Genomic DNA, 23,037 nt, shown 5'->3' with positions numbered 1-23,037 from the left:
AAATAAAGCACTCCATTAGCTTTTTTTGATTATTTTCTGCACTTGTTCACAACATTTTATTGATCTTTGCACCTGGAACCCTAAATCTCTATAAAACCCTGTTGTTCCTAGCTTTTCACCCCAGTTAGCCTGACATATCCTTATACAGCCTGGAATTTGTTATCATCCCATCCATTTTAAGTTTAAGCTTACCTGTTAGTGTCACGAGGCTTACATTAACACTGCAATGAAGTTACTGTGAAAATCGCTACACTCCGATGCCTGTTCGGGTACACTGAGGGAGAATTTAGCACGGCCAATGCACCTAACCAGCACATCTTTTGGATCGTGGGAGGAAACTGAAGCACCTGGAGGAAACCCATGTAGACACAAGGAGAATGTGCACACAGACAGTGACCCAAGCTGGGAATCGAACGCGGGTTCCTGGCGCTGTGAGGTGGCAGTGATAACCACTGTGCCACCGTGCCGAGATCCGCGATGAAGTAAAAATCGGTCCTGATTTCTCCACGGGGAAGCTTTGCCCCTGCTTGCAGGAGCATTTGTTAGCCTTTGGCATCTGCTGTGACGAAGGTGGGGTGTGAGAGTGTGTGTGTGTGTGTGTGTGTGTGTGTGGGTGGGTTTGATGAATTTGAAGTGAGGCTCACAACCAGGAGGATAGTATTGACAAAACCCGGCAAAAGAATATAAATGAGAAAAGGTTAGACGTAAATCTAGCTGGGCTGAAAGAGTAATAGCCGGGAAACAATTGTATTCATCACCCACTCGCTTATGGAGTCATTTATATTCAGAAAGCAAGCCCTTGCTTTGGCCCTATTCCTCTTTTTAAGAGCTCTGGGATGTGGAAACATATTTTATTACTCAGAACATGTAGCAAGGTTACAAGAATGATAATCTGCCGCGATTCACAGATGTGATAAATCTCCTGGTACTTTGGTTGTGGGATCTTTTAAATAACAACATTGACAGAGCTTCCCAGAAACAGTTGATTGGCTGCCAGGCTCTCTGGGACGTCCTGTGGTAGCGGCGAGCGTGAGATAAACACAGGCTCTCTCCCGTCTATTTCCTTCCAAATCAAATTATTCTTCTTTTATTTGTAAGTTCGCGCAAAGCTGTAAATCTGCAGTTCTCGGTGCTGCAGACTGCTTAATTATTCATTCAGCAATCCCAGGCAAGCAGAAAGATTGCAAAAACACAGGGAGCAGCTGCTGCTGCCGAGATGTTTTATTTTCCGCGACTGAGGGAGCGCAAGAAGAGACCGTTTGGCTCATCGAGTCTGCACCGACGACAATCCACCCATAAGACCATAGGACATAGGAGCAGAATTAGGCCATTCAATCATGGCTGATTTTGTTTTTCTCATCCCCATTCTCCTGCCTTTTCCCCATAACTCCTGACCCCCTTATTAATCAAGAACCTATCTATCACCCAGGCCCTATCCCCACTGATGCCCACGTATTTACCCTATTAGTCCCCCTGAGAGTAAGGGGCAATTTTAGCATGGTAAATCCATCTAACCCACATATCTTTGGAGTGTGGGAGGAAACTGGAGCACCCGGAGGAAACCCACACAGACACGGGGAGAATGTGCAAACTCCACACAGCGACCCGAGGCTGGAATTGAACCCGGGTCCCTGGTGCTGTGAGGCAGCAGTGCTTACCTCTGTCCCACTTTGAAAAGAGTTATTCAATTAGTCCCATTTCTCCCGGCTCTTTCCCCTTAGTCCTGCAGTTTTACTTTGTTTCTTTCAAGGATTTATCTATGATCAACAATTGAATCATTTCCTACTCACTCCCGATCATAACAACCAGCTGTTAAGGAAAATAATTCTCCTTGGGTGGCATTTTCCCTCCACTCTGCGGCATGTTTTCCAGTGGTGATGGTGGCGTGCCATTGGCCAGAGGCAGGAACTTGCAGTCCCGCTAATGTGTGTGGGGATTTCCATGGTCTGTACCCGCCACCACGGGGGGGTTGCCATCGGGGAGATCGGAGGATCCCGCTGGCGGGAAGGGCCGGAATATTCCACCCCTCTGTCTCCCCTCTGGTCCTTTTACCAGTTGCCTTAAACCTAGTTTCCTCTGGTTGCTGCTCTTGTTGCCACCAGAAGCAGTTCCTTCTTACTATCAAAACCCCTCATGATTTTGAACACCTCGACTTAATCTCCTCGTAGCCTCCTGTGCTCTATGTAGAAAAGACCCAGCTTCTCCAGTCTCTCCGTGACACTGAAGTCCCTCTTCCAGGATACTGTTCTACTCAATCCCCTCTACACCATCTCTAACTAACTTTAGCATTGTCCCGAATTCTGAAGCATTCAATTGGACTCAATGTGTGGGACTTTACAGCCTCGCTCGTCTTGCCCAGGGTCAATGGACTTTTCCTTGGCCGCCTCTCGCCCGCTCCTATTCCCATGGTGGGTGGGACAGTAAAATTCTGGCCAATGTTCCAGCTCCAAGCCCAATCAGTGATTTATGAATGTTTAACATTACCTCCTTGCTTTTGTACTCCACACATCTATTTCACAGATTCACAGAACCCCTACAGTGCAGAAGGAGGTCATTCGGCCCATCAGGTCTACACTGACTCTCCCACAGAGCATCTTACCCAGGCCAGATCCCTGTAACCCTATATATTTACTCCTCTAATCCCCCTAACCTATAAATCTTGGGACACCAAGGGGAAATTTAGCATGGCCAATCCACCTAACCTGCACATCTTTGGACTGTGGGAGGAAACTGGAGCATCCAGAGAAAGCTCATACAGACACATGGAGAATGTGCAAACTCCACACAGTCAGTCACCCAAGGCCGGAATTCAACCCGGGTTCCTGGAGCTGCGAGGACCATTGTGCCACCATGCTGCTTGGTGGCAGAGTTTCCAATGAATACAAAGAGTTAGAAGTTTGTCAGTCTCCTCTGGCCTTGCACACTGGACAGAAAGGAGGTTGGAGTTCTGTGGCTAATTTAATGGAATGCCCAGATCCACTTGAGCAGCCATTTTAAAACTTAAATGTTCAGTGCTTATATTCATATTTCTTTGATAGGTTTCTGACACAGGCACGATGGGTCAAAAGGCCTCCTTTTGTGCGGCCTGTTTCTATGGGAGGAATTTTCCCCGCCTGCCTACAATGGACTTTGCGTGGACAGGAGCGGAAAATTTGGAGAAAGGCCAGAAATCGAATCCCGTCAGCGGGAAAAGAATTTGGAATTTTTTGCTCACCACTTTCACGGCGAGCTGATGGCGAGAGGGGTTTCACGCTGATCATGTTGGATATGCCATCTATATGAATTGCCATGCCATGAATGCTCATTCGATACGTTACTCGCCGGAAGTAGCCCCTCCCAGTCTAGTGCTGTGGCAGTGGGAAATCAGACCAGTCTGAATCACATTTGGAAATAAGCGGCATGTACCTGTGGGCCCTCACTTTGCTCGTGACTTTGAGGCGAGTTCAGCACAAGGCCTACCTGTAACAGCGCCCTTCTGAGGGCTCACCAATACCAGTGGGACATTACACTGGCAGGTGTGTAGGAGTTGGTCTGCTCACTGGCATCCTCCAGTCTCGTAGAAGGTGTGTTCTGTGGTGCTCAGGCAGGGCTGCACGCGAGACAGAGACCAGCATTCCAACCAGTGTGGGGGGTGAAGGGTGGGGAGTAAGATGGAGACATGAGGGACAATGGGCTAGAATGGGGTTGGAAGGAGGTAGAATAACGAAGGCTGGCAGAGGGGAGACTGAGGGTGGGGAACCTGGAGCCCGATATGGAAGATGAGAATGCAGACTTAGAAGTGGGTGGATGGAAATCAAACTGTATGAATGGGAGGGTATGACGCGGAGTCTGGAATATGAGGTGTTGGGGGGAGGAGGGGGGGTTGGGAGGAGAGAGGCTTGCACATGAGTTGCACAGACACTCATGGAGGGGGTGAGGGAGGAGACTGTGTTGTCATCAGTAAAGCAGGAATTGGAGAGCTAATGGAAAGACAGTCACAGTCCCTGGTCTGGGGCCTAGAAGTCAGGATGAGAGATTAAAGTCAGTCCTGGGGCTTTGTAGACTATGCTACAGGGCTAAGTATGACACGCACATTATAGGCCCACTCCGCGGAGGGGCAAGGCAAGGGGCAAGATGCTGACAAGCCCATCTCCACAGAGAGCAATTGGTGCCCTAATCTCAAATTGAAGTGAAAGCCCCCCCCCCCCACCCCCCATCACTGGCATCGGGATATCAGAGCCCCTCCCAGCCCAGTAATACAGGCATACACCACACACCCCCACGCAATGCAGGCACCCCCATCCCACCATTGTCACCCCTCGCCCCCTACCTCATGATGGGAAGGCCCCAGTGGGATTCTCTGGAGTCCTCATCCTTGGCTCTGCCCTTGGCACCCTGGCAGTGCCAACCTTACGCTGCCAGATTGGCACTGTCAGGGTGCCAGGGAGACACAGCCCAGCTGCTTCTCTCACCACCCAAGGGCCCTACTCACCTGCAAGCCCCCAGCGTAGTCATCATGACTGGTTTCTGCTTTTGGAAACCAGTAGTGATTCCTGCCAGTGGAGGGACATATGGGGAACCCGGAAGCTATGGTGTAAAACCATTTCTGCATATTTAAATACATTTCAATTGATGGAAATCAGGTCCAAGCTCTCTCTGGGCATGAACCTGATTATGTCAGTGGTGGAGGGGTGGGGAATATCTCTTTCTGCAACCTCCCCAGTGCAAATCCTGTTATGGCCTTCTCGTGAGAGTTAGTGGTCACAATGGGATTTGCTCACGTATCAAACAGGCCTGGAAAATCCCAGCTTTAGTTTAAAAGCTGGAAAATTCCACCCTTTGATTCTATGCCAACATTTATAAGGGAAATGACCCATGTCAACTGGTCACATTGTAACTGCATCTCCAGTGGCACTGTAGCCTCCTCCACTGGCAGGAGTGTGTAATTACAGTGGAACTCAAATTGCAAACAATTGACAGAAAGTGCCAGAATATATTTATGGTTGTACAATTTAGCATTCCTTCTTCGGAATAATACTAAAAAAAAATGGATTATATTTTCATTTGCAGTAAAATGATTTGAAGATGGCTGCTCAAGATTAGATTGGTCAGGTTGTTTAGGGAAAAGAGGTTTGAGGGTTTTCGAAACAGGGCAGGTTTTGGACTATTTTCTCAGTGGAAGGGTCAACATGGACAGGTTGAATGGCCCCTTTACATTCTGTAATCCTGTGCATGGGAATTTGATTGACCCACAAGGGAGATAGACCTCGTTGTAAGCTGCTGCCTCTCGGGTCATTTCAATGGGTGGAATTTTCCTCTTCCTCTGTGGTGTGTTTCTCGATGGAGAAAGGTGGCACACTGCTCTCTGGTGGCACACCGCTCTCTAGTGGCACACCGCTCTTTGGTGCCATGCACTCTCTGGTGGCACACCGCTCTCTGGTGCCATGCACTCTCTGGTGGCACACCGCTCTCTGGTGCCATGCACTCTCTGGTGGCATGCTGCTCTCTGGTGGCACACCGCTCTCTGGTGCCATGCACTCTCTGGTGGCACACCGCTCTCTGGTGCCATGCACTCTCTGGTGGCACACCGCTCTCTGGTGCCATGCGCTCTCTGGTGGCACACCGCTCTCTGGTGCCATGCACTCTCTGGTGGCACACCGCTCTCTGGTGCCATGCACTCTCTGGTGGCATACCGCTCTCTGGTGGCACGCCCCTCTCTGGTGCCATGCACTCTCTGGTGGCACGCCGCTCTCTGGTGGCACACCGCTCTCTGGTGCCATGCACTCTCTGGTGGCACACCGCTCTCTGGTGCCATGCACTCTCTGGTGGCACACCGCTCTCTGGTGCCATGCGCTCTCTGGTGGCACACCGCTCTCTGGTGCCATGCACTCTCTGGTGGCACACCGCTCTCTGGTGCCATGCACTCTCTGGTGGCATACCGCTCTCTGGTGGCACGCCGCTCTCTGGTGCCATGCACTCTCTGGTGGCACGCCGCTCTCTGGTGGCACACCGCTCTCTGGTGGCACACCGCTCTCTGGTGGCACACCACTTTCTGATGGCACGCCGCTGTCTGGTGCCATGCACTCTTTGGTGGCGGAATCTTATGGGCCCACCATTGTCAATGGGGTTTCCCATTCAATGCACCCCTCATCACCGGGAAACCCGTGGCGGAGAGGCACCATCGGCAGGACCGTAAGATCCCGCCAACAAGGCCAGCAAGGTTTTGGCATATATTTCCAGGAGTTGCTCTCTCAGGAAAGGTGGATGCACAATCTGTACAATATATACTCATGTTCCCAAACATTGGGTGGAATTTTACAACCCGAAGGGCCTGTACTGCACTGTAATGTTCTATGTTCTATGTTTATGTTCTATCCCATCAGCAGGATCTTCTGTTCATCCCAGAGTCAATGGAATATTGAATGACTGGTCGGATACTGCAGCCCCTGTCCCACTGCAAAACTCCACCCATTCATTTGATCACTGTGTCCTCCCTCTCCCAATCTCTTCCCGTGTCCCAATCAACCCATTCTCATGCCGATTGCCCTTTTCTTTCAGCCACTGGGTGGTCTGAATTTGAATTTGTTGGGTGAGCTGGAGATCCAGCAGGAATCCACAGCTGGCCCGCTGGTCTCATGTCAATGAGGCACAATATCGAGGTGGGGGATGGGTTGGGGTGGGTGGGTTGGTGTTGGGCCTTGGGTATATCCGTGCTAGAGCAGGGATCGATTTGTGAACCCACTTCTAGGCCATAAATCTGGTCATTGATCTCTTTACACCTGTGGGATCTTACTGTGCTGAGCTGTCCCCTTTCCGATATCACAACGAGCAGTGATTGCCCGGCAGAAGTAATTCCTCAGAGCTTTGAACACTGATTGTTCACAAGTTCTTTATGCCTATGTTTTGACCTTTGTATAAGAGATGGAAAACTAAACTTGTTTTGTGTCTCACTTCCCCAGTTCTTTTGTCTCTTTTGAATCTCTCAATGATGAACAAACTTCACCCCCATCCCCCAACCCTACATTAGCTAGAATGCAAATTGACTTATTTATACAAAGCTTTAAAAATTTACAATGTGAAAATGGAATTTGAATGTAGTTGAGGGAGACACCTTGATTCTGGTCAAATTATTTCTATTTATTCCCATTCAATTCAAAACCTCACTTTAATTACATCACTGCCGTGCCCACCACTGGGGTCTTTCCGGTCTTGCTGAAAGTCAATGGATGCTTGACTGGCCCAACGCATTGCCTCCACAACAGGTCCCATCACATTCCCCCCACTGCGGGTCCCACTGCGGATCCCAATGCATTCCCCCACTGTGGGTCCCACTGCATTCTTCCACTGCAGGTCTCACTGCATTCCCCACTGTGAGTCCTACCGCATTCCCCCACTGCAGGTCCCACTGCATTCCCCACTGCGGTTCCCACTGCATTCCCCCACTGCGGGTCCAAATGTATTCCCCACTGTGGGTCCCAACGCATTGTCCCCACTGTGGGTCCCAACGCATTGTCCCCACTGCGGTTCCCACTGCATTCCCTCACTGCGGGTCTCACTGCATTCCCGCACTGCAGGTCCCACTGCATTCCCCCACTGTGGGTCCCACTACATTCCCCTGCTGCAGGTCCCACTGCATTCCCCACTGCGGGTCCCACTGTATTCCCCCACTGCGGGTCCCACTGCATTCCCCCACTGTGGGTCCCACTACATTCCCCTGCTGCAGGTCCCACCGCATTCCCCACTGCGGGTCCCACTGTATTCCCCCACTGCGGGTCTCACTGCATTCCCCCACTACAGGTCCCACTACATTCCCCCACTGCAGGTCCCACTGTATTCCCCCACTGCGGGTCCCACTACATTCCCCACTACAGGTCCCACTGTATTCCCCCCCACTGCGGGTCCCACTACATTCCCCACTGCGGGTCCCACCACATTCCCCCACTGCAGGTCCCACCGCATTCCCCCACTGCAGGTCCCACTGTATTCCCCCCCACTGCAGGTCCCACTGTATTCCCCCCCACTGCGGTTCCCACTGTATTCCCGCACTGCGGTTCCCACTGCATTCTCCCACTGGGGGTCCCCCTGCATTCTCCCACTGCGAGTCCCACCGCATTCCCTCAGTGCAAGTCCCAGTGCATTCCCCCACTGTGGATCCTACTGCATTCTCCCGCTGCAGGTCCCACTGCATTCCCCCACTGTGGGTCCCACCGCATCCCCCACTGCGGGTCCCACTGTCTTCCCCCACTGCAGGTCCCACTGTATTCCCCCCCACTGCGGTTCCCACTGTATTCCCGCACTGCGGTTCCCACTGCATTCCCTCACTGCAAGTCCCAGTGCATTCCCCCACTGTGGATCCGACTGCATTCTCCCGCTGCAGGTCCCACTGCATTCCCCCACTGTGGGTCCCACCGCATTCCCCCACTACAGGTCCCACTGTATTCCCCCACTGCGGGTCCCACTGTATTCCCCCACTGCAGGTCCCACTGTATTCCCCCCCACTGCGGTTCCCACTGTATTCCCGCACTGCGGTTCCCACTGCATTCTCCCACTGGGGGTCCCCCTGCATTCTCCCACTGCGAGTCCCACCGCATTCCCTCACTGCAAGTCCCAGTGCATTCCCCCACTGTGGATCCTACTGCATTCTCCCGCTGCAGGTCCCACTGCATTCCCCCACTGTGGGTCCCACCGCATCCCCCACTGCGGGTCCCACTGTCTTCCCCCACTGCAGGTCCCACTGTATTCCCCCCCACTGCGGTTCCCACTGTATTCCCGCACTGCGGTTCCCACTGCATTCCCTCACTGCAAGTCCCAGTGCATTCCCCCACTGTGGATCCGACTGCATTCTCCCGCTGCAGGTCCCACTGCATTCCCCCACTGTGGGTCCCACCACATTCCCCCACTACAGGTCCCACTGTATTCCCCCACTGCGGGTCCCACTGTATTCCCCCACTGCAGGTCCCACTGTATTCCCCCCCACTGCGGTTCCCACTGTATTCCCGCACTGCGGTTCTCACTGCATTCTCCTACTGGGGGTCCCCCTGCATTCTCCCACTGCGAGTCCCACCGCATTCCCTCACTGCAAGTCCCAGTGCATTCCCCCACTGTGGATCCAACTGCATTCTCCCGCTGCGGGTCCCACTACATTCCCCCACTGCAGGTCCCACTACATTCCCCCACTGCGGGTCCCACCACATTCCCCCACTGCAGGTCCCACTACATTCCCCCACTGCGGGTCCCACCACATTCCCCCACTGCAGGTCCCACCACATTCCCCCACTGCAGGTCCCACTACATTCCCCCACTGCAGGTCCCACTACATTCCCCCACTGCAGGTCCCACTACATTCCCCCACTGCGGGTCCCACTACATTCCCCCACTGCAGGTCCCACCACATTCCCCCACTACAGGTCCCACTGTATTCCCCCCCACTGCGGGTCCCACTACATTCCCCCACTGCGGGTCCCACCACATTCCCCACTGCGGGTCCCACCACATTCCCCCACTGCAGGTCCCACTACATTCCCCCACTGCAGGTCCCACCACATTCCCCCACTGCAGGTCCCACTGCATTCCCCCACTGCGGGTCTCACTACATTCCCCCACTACAGGTCCCACTACATTCCCCCACTGCAGGTCCCACTACATTCCCCACTGCGGGTCCCACCACATTCCCCCACTGCAGGTCCCACTGTATTCCCCCCCACTGCGGTTCCCACTGTATTCCCGCACTGCGGTTCCCACTGCATTCTCCCACTGCGAGTCCCACCGCATTCCCTCACTGCAAGTCCCAGTGCATTCCCCCACTGTGGGTCCTACTGCATTCCCCCACTGTGGGTCCCACTGTATTCCCCCACTATGGGTCCCACCATAGCGGGGCCAGGAAATCCCTGAGTCATGTAAAAATGGCATGCTGGGGAGAAAATTAGACAGCATTGCTTCTGTTCTACGGGCTTCAAATGGGCGTAAGATGCACAATTTTAGGGGACCGTGATGACAGAATCCCTACAGTGCAGAAGGAGGCCATTCGGCCCAATAAGTCTGCACCACCTCACATTGTCAGAGTATCTTACCCAGGCCCCCTCCCCTGCCCTATCCTCATAACCCCACACATTTACCATGGTTAATTATTCTAAACTACACATCTTGGGGCACTAAGGGGCAATTTAGCATGGCCAATCCACCTAACCTACACAGCTGGTGGCACAGTGGTTAGCACTGCTGCTTCACGGCACCAGGGACCCACGTTCGATTCCCGGCTTGGGTCACCGTGCGGAGTCTGCATGTTCTCCCCGTGTCTGCGTGGGTTTCCTTCGGGTGCTACAGTTTCCTCCCACAGTCCAAAAGACGTGCTGGTTAGGTGCATTGGCCGTGCTAAATTCTCTCTCAGTGTACACGAACAGGCACCAGAGTGTGGTGACTCGGGGATTTTCACAGTAACTTCATTGCAGTGTTAGTGTAAGCCTTCTTGTGACACTAATTAATAAATAAATAAATCTTTGGTCTTTGGGAGGAAACCGGAGCACCCGAAGGAAACCCACACAGACACGGGGAGAATGTGCAAACTTCACACAGACAGTGATCCAAGGCCGGAATGTGTCACTGTACCACCCTGACAATGATCGTGTCCGTCAGACCCAAATGCCCTCGGGATTTCATTGCCTGCCGTTCTCCTTCCACCTGCCACTGCATAGTGGCATCAGTGTGTACCATGTACACAATGCGTTGCAGCAACTCACCAAAGCTCCTTTGACAGCACCCTCTAAACCCACAAACTCTGTCAGCTAGAAGGACGAGGGCAGCAGATGTTTGGCACCACCACCACTTTCCTCTCCAAGTCACACACCATCCTGACTTGGAACTATACCACTGATCTTTCACTGTGGCTGGGTCAAAATCCTGGAACTCCCTCCCTAACAGCACTAGAATGCAACAATTGAAGAGGGCAGTTCATCACCACCTGTTCGGGGGCAGTTAATGATGGGCAACAAAGGCTGGCCTAGCCAGCGACACTCACATTCTGAGAAAGATTAATGAAGCCAAATATCAGCTCCTTTCAGTGCCACAGACCTCCTGAGCGGAGTAGCCCCTCACAATTGTTCTCCTCTCCCATTCTCCCCCCTCCCCCTCCCCACATCCCCCCATCGCACCACCTCCACTGTTCTTTAATGAGGCTTGAACAACATTGACACCTGATCCTCAGCTTGCTGTCTTCATCCACTCATACTGAACCTAAAACCGGCCTACACAAGTTTCTGGACCTTAATCTCAAACTTCACCGCTTATCGATGATCATCAATGGTGGATGCTTAAGAGACCAGAATTGGGAGAGCGCAGAGATATTGAAGGGTTGTAGAGTTGGCGGTCTTACAGAGATAGGGGCGTGGGAGGCCAAGGAAGGATTTGAAATGAGTGAGGGTTTTGTTGCAGGGCAAGTAGCCAACATTGGTCAGGCTTCGGTGTTTGGTGAACTGAGTTAGGAAATGTGCAGCAAGATTTTGGTTAACCTTATGGGTAGAATGTGACAAGCCCTTGGGATAGTCAAGTCTAGAGGTAACAAAGGTGTTGATGAGGATTTCAGCTGCAGGAGAGCTGAAGCAAGGATTGAGATGGATGACGTTGTAGAGGTCAAAGTAGACAGTCTTGTTGAATCATTGAATCACTACAGTGCAAAGAAGGCCATTCAGTCCATCAAGTTTGCACCGACTCAGCATCTTACCCAGGCCCTATCCCCATAACATCACTAATTCCCATAACCTATACATCTAAGGAACAATTCAGCATGGTCAATCCACCTAACCTGCACATCTTCGGACTATGAGAGGAAACCAGAGCACCTGGGGGAAACCCATGCAGACTCAGGGAGAATGTACAAACTCCACACAGACAACCACCCAAGGCTGGAATTGAACCCAGGCCTCTGGTGCTGTGAGGCAGCAGTGCTAACCACTGTGCCACCGTGCTGCCGACAAAGGAATGATTATTTTCCTTTGTGTTAAATTATAGAGAAGACTAGGCTCTTTAGCCAGTCTTTAACCTTCTAAATTCAATTGGAATACAATCCAAGACTCATTTATACCAACTTGAAAAGATAATAAAGGTCAGAGTATTGACTTTTTTAGTAATTGAATTATGTGATTGATTGCCTGCTGTTTTTGTCAATCACTGAATTTAAGTAGCTGCAGATAATGAATAATGGACAAGATGATGAACCATTACTTAAACAAGTTCCTGCATCAACTTTGGCATTTTACCTTTGACCTCAACATGCGGGCTCATATTATACTGCATGAAATATTGACTTTTCCCATTAAGCTAATAAGTTGAATACATCAAATTAAGGACAGAGTTAATCAGATTATGTCTGATTGGCCCGGGAACATTTTGGAAGCTTGCCTGAGTTCTGATCTGTGCTGGAACTAGCTAGAGTGGAGTTGAGGATTTGTGAGGAGTATCTGAATATTCAGAAGTTTTGCTCAATTAACTTCCCAAATCAGTATATAGACCTTTATTCTGAGAGTTACATAACTATGATCCCTGCTCTGTGACATCAGGAGTTAAAGGGTTCAGTTATGAGGCCGGGTTTACAAACTGGCTTGCATTCCTTTGCGTTGAGACAGTTGAGGGAGATTGAATTAACATGTTTAACAACGAGATCTCTGTGACCCCCATCACCCTCCCGACAATTCTGCTCTCTTAACCATCCCAATTTGAACTGCTCCACCAGCCTTCAGCTGTCAAGACCCTAAGCTCTGAAATTTCTTACCTGAAGTCCTCTGCCTCTCCACCCCTCTTTCTCTATCGTTACCTCCTCAAGACCTCCCTCTTGTACCAAATTTTTGGTAATGGGTGTTGCGAAGTGCCCTGGGACATTTTGTTACATTAAAGTTGCTATAATAAATGCACGTTGTTGTTGATAAAACAAAATTTGATAGGGTAGATATAGAGAAACTATATCTTCCGGAGGGAAATCCAGACCATGGCTCCTGAGGGCCTCTTTTTCTGCTGTTCTCCAATCAAATATTGGGAAGAGTGAGGCATTTGTCTTTGGTCCCCGCTCCAACTCTGGTCCCAGTTACCGATTGCATCCATCTCCTGCTAACAGTGGGAGACTTAGGCAGTCTGTTCACAAACTCGGTGTCACATTAACATTGAAAGAGAAATCCAAACACCCAGTAACCAACTGGCAGAACGACCCCACTGGATTTCACTTTTTAAACAAAGACAAACTTTATTGGATATAAAAAGTAAATTAAACAAAGCAAGTGCTGCTTACTTAACATTCTAGTTTATAAAGGCTTAAACTCAGTTCTATTTTTATCTTTCTCCACAACCTCCAAGAGTTACCTTGTTTTTTATTCATTCATGGGATGTGGGCTGCGCCGGCTGGGCCAGCATTTATTGCCAATCCCTAATTACTCTTGAACTGAGTGTCTTGCTGGGCCATTTCAGAGGATATTTAGGAGTTAACCACATTGCTATGGTTCTGGAGTCACATGTAGGCCAGACCAGGTAAGAACTGCAGATTTTCTTCCCTAAAGGACATTAATGAACCAGATGGGTTTTTACAACAATCAACAATGGTTTCGTGGTCATTAAGCTTTACATTCCAGGTTTTTTTTGTGATTGGATTTTATTGGATTCAAATTTTGCCATCTGCTGTGGTGGGATTCAAACCTGGTTCGTCTGGGTCTCTGGATGTCCAATGACAATATTACTACACTATCACCTCCCCCGCAAGAATCTTGAAGATTCACTAATTTCTTCTGGCACCAGGCCAAGTTATGCCACATCCATCTGCAATCCACTTTGATTTCATCTCAGTTTCTCAATCTAGTACTTAACCTTCCACAGCCCTCTGTCTCTGCAGGGCTTCTGTTGCCAATCTCTTTCATAGGTTTAACCAGGCATATCTGACAATTTCCTGTTTGGCACGTCCTGCATAGTGAGTCCAGATCAGGCACACACCCTGATTCCCAATGGCTTCTATGCTCTTTGTTCTGGCCTGCTGGCAGATATACAGCTGATTTCTAACAAGCTGACCCTGCTGACTGCTGTCTGTCACAAGGCAAGCTATCTTTTACTGTGAGGAACACTGTATATTTTATAAATGATTCCACACAATATGGGCATCACTGATGAGGCTAGCATTTATTGCCTATTCCTAATTGCCATTGTGTAAGAGTCCCAGACCAGAGCCAGGATAGGATCTTTCGCTCCAGGCAAAATATTTAAGGTTGGACACAATTTAAATATAACTCTATAACAAATGAATCAGCTTAACCATTAAGGTAACACGATGGCACAGCGGTTAGCACTGCTGCCTCACAGCGCCAGAAACCCGAGTTTGATTCCTGCCTTGGGTGACTGTCTGTGCCTCTGTGCCTCTGCGTGGGTTTCCTCCGAGTGCTCCGGTTTCCTCCCACAGTCCAAAAGATGTGCAGGTTAGGTGGACTGGCCGTGCAAAATTACCCCTTAGTGTCAGAGGGATTAGCAGGGTAAATTGGTGGTGGGGGGTGGGGTGAGAGATTCCCTCTTATGTGTGATTGTGGCGGCGGGCGGGGGGGGAGGTGGAGTTGGGAGAGGGCTGCATGGGGAGAAAAGGGGAGAGAGTGAACCCCCAATACATTCGTGGTGGGGGGGGGTTGCCCTGAAGCTTGGTGGGGGTGCCCTCCATGGCTATGGTTTGGTGGGCATGGGAGGGAGGGAGTCTATTATTTTCACAGATCCTTTAAAAATGGTGATGAATCTCTGTGGAGCAGCCTCACCGGCTCTATCAGGCCCTACTCTGCCAGAGTGACAGTGCAAACCACACCTCCCCCTGATTTATTTTTGACAGAGTGTCAGATGATCTGGTGAAAAAGGCTGGCCGTGTTCCTGGAGAGAAGCACACCGGTTTTCAGTCAGAATTGGACACTTGGACATTTTGTTGGAAAATTCCGCCGTTGACCTGGATTTTCACTGAGTCAGAATGACTTGGGCAGGCAGGTACCAATTCTGAGATTCCAACCCCATTCCCGAAGTTTCCAATTTTCAGGAGTACGCTTTAATGGTAAGGCTGGTTCATAGAACATAGAAAAAATACAGCACAAACAGGCCCTTCAGCCCACAAGTTGGGCCGGTCATGTCCCTACCTACCTAGGCTTATATATAGGCCTACCTATAACCCTCAATCCTATTCAGTCCCATGTACTCATCCAAAAGTCTCTTAAAAGATCCTATCGAGTTTGCCTCCACCACCACTGACGGCAGCCGATTCCACTCACCCACCACCCTCTGAGTGAAAGACTTACACCTGACATCTCCTCTGTACCTACTCCCCAGCACCTTAAACCTGTGTCCTCTCGTAGCAGCCATTTCAGCTCTGGGAAAAAGCCTCCGAGAATCCACCCGATCCATACCTCTCAACATCTTGTACACTTCTATCAGGTCACCTCTCATCCTTCGTCTCTCCAAGGAGAAAAGACCGAGCTCCCTTAGCCTATCCTCATAAGGCATGCCAACCAATCCAGGCAACATCCTTGTAAATCTTCTCTGCACCCTTTCAATCATTTCCACATCCCTCCTGTAATGAGGCGACCAGAACTGAGCACAGTACTCCAAGTGGGGTCTGACGAGGGTCTTATAAAGCTGCATCATTATCTCCTGACTCCTAAACTCAATCCCTCGATTGATGAAGGCCAGCACACCATACGCCTTCTTAACCACCTCCTCTACCTGCGAGGCCGATTTAAGAGTCCTATAGACCCGGACCCCAAGGTCCTTCTGATCCTCTACACTGCTAAGAGTCTTACCCTTGATATTATACTCCTTCATCTCATTTGACCTGCCAAAATGGACCACTACACATTTATCCGGGTTGAAGTCCATCTGCCAGTTCTCCGCCCAGTCTTGCATCCTATCTATGTCACGCTGCAGCTTCTGACATCCCTCCAACCTATCCACAACACCACCAGCCTTCGTGTCGTTGGCAAACTTACCAACCCATCTCTCCACTTCCTCATCCAGGTCATTTATGAAAATGACAAACAGCAAGGGTCCCAGAACAGATCCCTGGGGCACTCCACTGATGACCAACCTCCATTCAGAAAAAGACCCATCTACAACCACTCTCTGCCTTCTGCAGACAAGCCAGTTCTCAATCCACAAGGCAACAGCCCCTTGGATCCTATGCCCACTCACTTTCTCGAGAAGTCTTGCATGGGGGACCTTATCGAACGTCTTGCTGAAGTCCATGTAAACCACATCTACTGCTTTTCCTTCATCAATGTGTTTAGTCACATTTTCAAAGAACTCCACCAGGCTCGTAAGGCATGATTTGCCTTTGACAAAGCCGTGCTGACTACTTTTGAGCATACTAAACCTCTCTAAATGTTCATAAATCCTGTCCCTCAGGATCTTCCCCATCAACTTACCAACCACTGAGGTTATACTCAACAGTCGGTAATTTCCTGGGCTATCCCTATTCCATTTCTTGAATATAGGAACCACATCCACAATCCTCCAATCCGCCGGAACCTCTCCCGTCTCCATCGACGACGCAAAGATCATTGCCAGAGGCTCTGCAATCTCTTCCCTCGCCTCCCACAGTAACCTGGGGTACATCCCATCTGGTCCAGGCGACTTATCTATCTTGATGCTATTCAAAATTTCCAACACATCCTCTTTCTTAATGTCCACATACTCAATCTTTTCAGTCCGCCTCAATCCTGTAGTACAACCACCCAGGTCTTTTTCCAACGTGAATACCAAGGTAAAATATTCATTAAGCACCTCTGCTATTTCTTCCGGTTCTGTACAGACTTTCTCACCTTCACCTTTTATAGGTCCTATTCCTTCACATCTCATCCTTTTACTCTTCACATATTTATAGAACGCCTTAGGGTTCTCCTTAGTCTTACCTGCCAAGGCCTTCTCGTGACCCCTTCAGGCTCTCCTAATTTCTTTCTTAAGTCCCTTCCTACAAGCCGTATACTCATCTAGATCCCTATCATTGCCTAGCTCTCTGAACCTTTTGTACACTTTTCTTTCTCACTAGGTTCAGCGCAGCTTTCATGCACCATGGTTCCCGTAACCTACCAACACCTCCCTGTCTCATCGGAACATTGTCATGCAGAACTCCAGACAAACATTCCTTGAAAATCTGCCACCTTACTTCAGTACTTTTCCTCGAAAATGCCTCCTTCCAATTTACGCCTCTAATCTCCTGCCTGATGGCTTCATATTTCCCCTTACTCCAGATAAACACTTTCCTAGCTTGCCTGATCCTATCTCTTTCCAATGCTAGCGTAAAGGAGATAGAGTTATGATCACTATCCTCAAGATGCTCCCCCACTGAGAGATCCGACACCTGTCCAGGCTCATTAGCCAGTACCAGATCGAGTACAGCCTCTCCTCTTGTAGGCTTATCCATATGCTGTGTCAGGAAACCCTCATGAACACACCTAACAAACTCCTTCCCGTGCAAACCCCTTATCTTAGGGATATTCCAATCGATGTTTAGGAAATTAAAGTCTCCCATCACGACAACCCTGTTATTACTACATCTCTCCAGGATCTGTTTCCCTATCTGCTCCTCAACATCCCTGTTACTATTGGGCGGCCTGTAGAAAACACCCAGCAAAGTTATCGACCCCTTCCTGCTCCGGACTTCCACCCACAGAGACTCCGTAGACAATCCCTCCACGGCTTCCACCTTCTCTACAGCTGTGACACTATCCCTGATCAGGTCAAAAGACCACACTTTGCACTCCCGACTTGTCTGGCATGTCCCAGTCATCCACAGTTTCCATGGAATTTCAAAAGCTTTCAAAAGCTTTTCAAAATGTTTTGGTTCACAAGATCTCAGAGGTGTCTTGTACCATAGTCTGCTTGTGGGGTCCTTTTGAAAGATAAGTTCAAAAGGTCTTCCTTATGCTCCCCAAGCCAACATATGTATCTCCCCTTTGCCCCCTCCATGCCAGGGTATGTCCCCTACCCACTCTCTTTTGCCTTCATGCCCCAAACCATGGTATGCCTCTTCTGACAATCTCCATGGTCACTTCCAGAACCATTCACTGTACATGGTATAGAACAGATTTTTTAAAGTGGATCTTCACACACTTTTTTCCCTTTGAAAAATAGTAGGAATGTGATGGAAAGATTCCCAAGCTGACGATCAGCCTATTGAACTCCATTATGAATGCTTCTTCCATGACCAACAAGTCCTAGCGTTGGACTTGAACCTGGATCTACTGGTCCAGAGATAGGGACGCTACCACTGTGCCACAGGACCTCTGGCAAGAAGCAATGAACCATTTAGTGACAATTAGAAAATTTGAAAAACAGCCAGTCATTGCAAGTTTTCCATATTCTGAAAAAAAACGAGTCTTTGTTATAGCCCAATAAAAGTGTCAATCAACCAAACCATTTAAAGCATCAACAACAGAAACTGCAAGCACTTGACACCACTTGACCTTATGTAAATAACCATTATGACATTGACAGCAATGATCAGAGAGCCAGAGCTGTAAATCAAACTGTGTTTTCTCTGGAGCTCAGGTGTTTCAACAAGCTAATAGATTTTCAGGTTCTCAGGCAAGCTTCGTTATGTATTCTTTGCCGAGGCTTTTCCTGACTCCCGCTACCCGCTTGACAGATACATGAATAGGCAGGAAATAGAGAGATATGGACTGAGTAGAGGCAAACGATCTTTAGTTTACAAAGGCATCCTGTGTTGGTGCAGGCTTGGCGAACTGAAGGGTCTGTTCCTGTGCTGTATTGTTTTTTTGTACCCGCCTCAAGAGTGATAACCCAGCCCACTGTCTCCTTATATGGCTTGGTGTCATTCTTAGTTTTATAATTCTCCTGTGAAGCCATTCAGGATGTTTCATTACGTTATGGGCACTGTATAGGTATAGGTTGTTGCTATTTTACCAATGCGTCAGGAGACCAGCTTCCTGAAATTATCACCTACCCCGTCCTCCAATCTCAGATACTTAAGCAATCATTTTGTGCCATTAAATGTCAAGGCAATGCTGTTTTTATCTTGTTTATGTTTTTTTAGGGTGGTTCCATACAGAACAGAAAATCAAAGCGGTGCCTGGAGCTTCAAGCAAGTCCTGACAATGAGTTTGGGTTCCAACTTTTACTCCAGAAGTGTAGTGGCCAGCGATGGACCATCTCAAATGTCTTAAAGAAGACATTGCCCCAGTGAACCATTGCCCTCTACGTTCTTGTTCTTTCTGTGCTACCGTGTAGCACGTTTTGCAAAGTTCTGCTGTAATTATCTTTCGTCCCTCAGGCTTATGTGTGGGTGAAGAGGAGTCTTTTTTCTGTAATAGAGTTGTACATGATCTACAGAGACCTGTTTGTTAGGAAGGATGAAACCAGAATCAATGTAGCTAAATATTTTCTATATGTAAATAGACACGTGTCAGATGGAGAATATTTATAATGACTGTTCTGTTACACGTAATGATGTAAAACATCTGCTATAATGTGGATGAGTGAATAGTCTGGGGAAACAACTCATTCATCAAATCAGTGACATCTAGGCCTGTAACCTCTTGTTCTCCGGGGTGTCGTACCCGGGGGTACACTGAGGGACTCCGCAGCACCAGAAGTCTCCATGTAAGCTTCGGGCGGTAATTACACAGGGAGTTCAAACTTTCAAACTGCCCCTGGACAATTGCCCTGCAATGCAAACCATCCAAAGCCCCAAATTAAATCCCATACTGTCTTACAGAACAGTTACTCAAAAACAAATTCAAGAATTCAAACCACTTCCACCCTCTGAGTGACTGTCGTACTGGCCCACCCTGACCTCCTTCTCGGGATCCCCCACCTAGCCCCCACATCCCCCACTACCCTCCCACCCCAGCCCCGACACTCCCCCAACTCCCTCAAAGGATTCCTTGACTACATCCCCTTATTAACCCCCTCCCACCCCCCAGGCTCCCAAACCGAACCCCTGACTACACCCCCAATCCCCACTTCTTTCCAACCCCCCTGACCACTCATCCAACCTTTCTCCCCTTGACTACCCTCCCCACACCGGACTACCACCCCACCTCCTGACCACACCCCCGACTACCCACCCCACCTCCCCACCGACCACCCAACACCCCACTGACCACTGCCCACTCACCATCTGACCTCCCCACAGACTAACCCCTCCCACTGACCACATTTGCTCACCACCTGACCCACACACTGACAACCCAATCCCACTGACGACCTCATGCTCCCTCACCCTCAATGCCCCTTTCGCTAATGCCCACCCCACCCCCATGCACACCGAGCACTTCACACTAGCCCCCCCCCCCCCCCCCGCCCCAATCACCCTACCAGCTGATCCACCCTCAATCCTACCCACTTATCTTATACACTTACCGTCACGCTGGCTTCTTCAAGTGGTTGGATCATTAAACTTACCTGCTTTCCACCAAAAAACAAGGTGTGTGTTCCTCACATCCAACTCAGCAGCCCCTTAATGTCAGGCCTCGGGAACACTCTGTACCACAGCTTTTCCACCCAGCCTTGTCAGAAGGTCAGATGAGAAATGTGAAGCTGCATTTCAGGGTATGTAACTAGGAATGGAGTAGCAATCCGACTGTGAGTACCAGTCCAGGGGAGTTACAGTCTGCTCATCAATGAAACCCGTGTAGGCGTCAAACCAGTTTCTCTGTTCAATTCTCTGGTTTGTGTTGAACTGAACGGTGACATAGTGATTAGCACTGCTGCCTCACAGCGTCAGGGACCCGGGATCACTTCCTGGCTTGGGTCACTGTCTGTGCAGAGTCTGTACGTTCTCCCCGTGTCTGCGTGGGTTTCCTCCGGGTGCTCCGGTTTTTTCCCACAGTCCAAAAGACGTGCTCGTTAGGTGCATTGACCATGCTAAATTCTCCCTCAGTGCACCCGAACAGGTGCCAGAGTGTGGTGACTAAGGGATTTTCACAGTAACTTCATTGCAGTGTTAATGTAAGATGACTTGTGACACGAATAAATAAACTTTAATTTTTTGAACACTTGTTGATTTTCGAAGGCCACCAGAAAAACAATGTGATGCTGTATAGTTTCCTGAACACTGGAATAGGAACTGTTCCAACCAATCTTATCAAAGTTTGGAAGGTACATCATGAGCTGGACGGTCAGGTTGAGAACCAGAGGGTGTTGAGCAGGGAGTAAGCCTGGGTTGAGATGGAAGAGTGTACATTCACACCTACTGGACAATCTCTGGTGGCCTCACCATGATATATCATTTGTTGAAAAGTGACAGACAAAGTTTGTGGGAAGAATGGAATTTTGCTGCTCCCAAGCTCCCATCGGAGTCCTGCGCTCAGTGGGAAGCAGTCTCAATGAATGTGGCTCAACTGTTGGAATGTGGGATCATTCAGTTCGTCCAATGATTACAGTAATAATCCAAGATGAGGTTCTACACTGACATTGTAAATAAAGTTACCCGATAGTTATACACCTCCATATTACAATCCATCCTTTCTTGTCATGTCTGTCTATCATTCAATCTTGGTGAGCAGGCCTTGCTAGGCAAGGCCAGCGTTTGTTGCTCATCCCTAGTTGACCTGAGAAGGTGGTGGTGAGCTGCCTTCTTGAAATGCTGCAGTCCACATGCTGTGGGTTGACCCACAATGCCATTAGGGAGGGAATTCCAGGATTTTGACCCAGTGACTATGAAGGAACGGCGATATATTTCCATGGGGCGGCACGGTAGCACAGTGGTTAGCACGGCTGCTTCACAGCTCCAGGGACCTGGGTTCGATTCTCGGCTTGGGTCACTGTCTGTGTGGAGTTTGCACATTCTCCTCTGTCTGCGTGGGTTTCCTCCGGGTGCTCCGGTTTCCTCCCACAGTCCAAAGATGTGCGGGTTAGGTTGATTGGCCATGCTAAAATTGCCCCTTAGTGTCCTGAGATGCGTAGCTTAGAGGGATTAGTGGGTAAAATATGTAGGGATATAGGGGTAGGGTCTGGGTGGGATTGTGGTCGGTGCAGACTCGATGGGCCGAATGGTCCCTTTCTGTACTGTAGGGTTTCTATGATTTCGATGAAGTCAGGATGGTGAGTGGCTTTGAGGAGAAGTTGCAGGTGGTGGTGTTCCCACTTATCTGTGCCCTTGTCTTTCTAGATGGAAGTGGTCGTGGGTTTGGAAGGTGCTGTCTAAGGATATTTGGTGAACCTCCCTGCTTGCTACCACCACCACCGCTACACCAACTGGCACACCAACTGGAGGCCTGTGACCAGCGTGTGCCTCAGGGATCAGTGCTGGGTCCACTGTTATTTGTCATTTATATTAATGATTTGGATGAGAATATAGGAGGCATGGTTAGTAAGTTTGCAGATGACACCAAGATTGGTAGCATAGTGGACAGCGAAGAAGGTTATCTCGGATCTTGATCAATTGGGCCAGTGGGCTGACAAATGGCAGATGGAATTTAATTTAGATAAATGTGAGGTGATGCATTTTGGTAGATTGAACCAGGGCAGGACTTACTCGGTTAATGGTAGGGCACTGGGGAGAGTTACAGAACAAAGAGATCTAGGGGTACAGGTTCATAGCTCCTTGAAAGTGGAGTCACAGGTGGACAGAGTGGTGAAGAAGGCACTCAGCATGCTTGGTTTCATTGGTCAGAACATTGAATACAAGAATTGGGACGTCTTATTGAAGTTGTACAAGACATTAGTAAGGCCACACTTGGAATACTGTGTACAGTTCTGGTCATCCTATTATAGAAAGGATATTATTAAACTAGAAAGAGTGCAGAAAAGATTTACTAGGATGCTACCGAGACTTGATGGTTTGAGTTATAAGGAGAGGCTGGATAGACTGGGAGCCTTCTCTGGAGCGTAGAAGGCTGAGGGGTGATCTTATAGAGGTCTATAAAATAATGAGGGGCATAGATCAGCTAGATAGTCAATATATTTTCCCAAAGGTAGGGGAGTCTAAAATTAGAGGGCATAGGTTTAAGGTGAGAGGGGAGAGACAAAAAAGTGTCCAAGGGGGCAATTTTTTCACACAGAGGGTGGTGAGTGTCTGGAACAAGCTGCCAGAGGTAGTAGTAGAGG

At 49.3% G+C, this 23,037-nt stretch overlaps 1 protein-coding gene across 1 annotated transcript in view; it reads left to right on the top strand.

Moving 5' to 3' along the window:
• The window catches only part of galnt18b (UDP-N-acetyl-alpha-D-galactosamine:polypeptide N-acetylgalactosaminyltransferase 18b), a 297,715-nt gene extending 276,283 nt beyond the window's left edge, over nucleotides 1-21,432 (top strand). Inside the window, exon 11 of the mRNA XM_078220864.1 lies at nucleotides 19,022-21,432. Coding sequence (XP_078076990.1) covers nucleotides 19,022-19,171 — 150 coding nt within the window. The 3' untranslated portion in view covers nucleotides 19,172-21,432. The remainder of the gene's footprint in view (nucleotides 1-19,021) is intronic.
• Nucleotides 21,433-23,037: the final 1,605 nt, after the last annotated feature.

This window comes from Mustelus asterias, chromosome 9 (assembly GCF_964213995.1).
Source record: "Mustelus asterias chromosome 9, sMusAst1.hap1.1, whole genome shotgun sequence".
In the NCBI taxonomy this organism is placed as follows: Eukaryota; Metazoa; Chordata; class Chondrichthyes; order Carcharhiniformes; family Triakidae; genus Mustelus; species Mustelus asterias.
The sequence above is the reverse complement of the archived record's forward strand: the minus strand, read 5'-3'. Positions and strand labels throughout refer to the sequence as shown.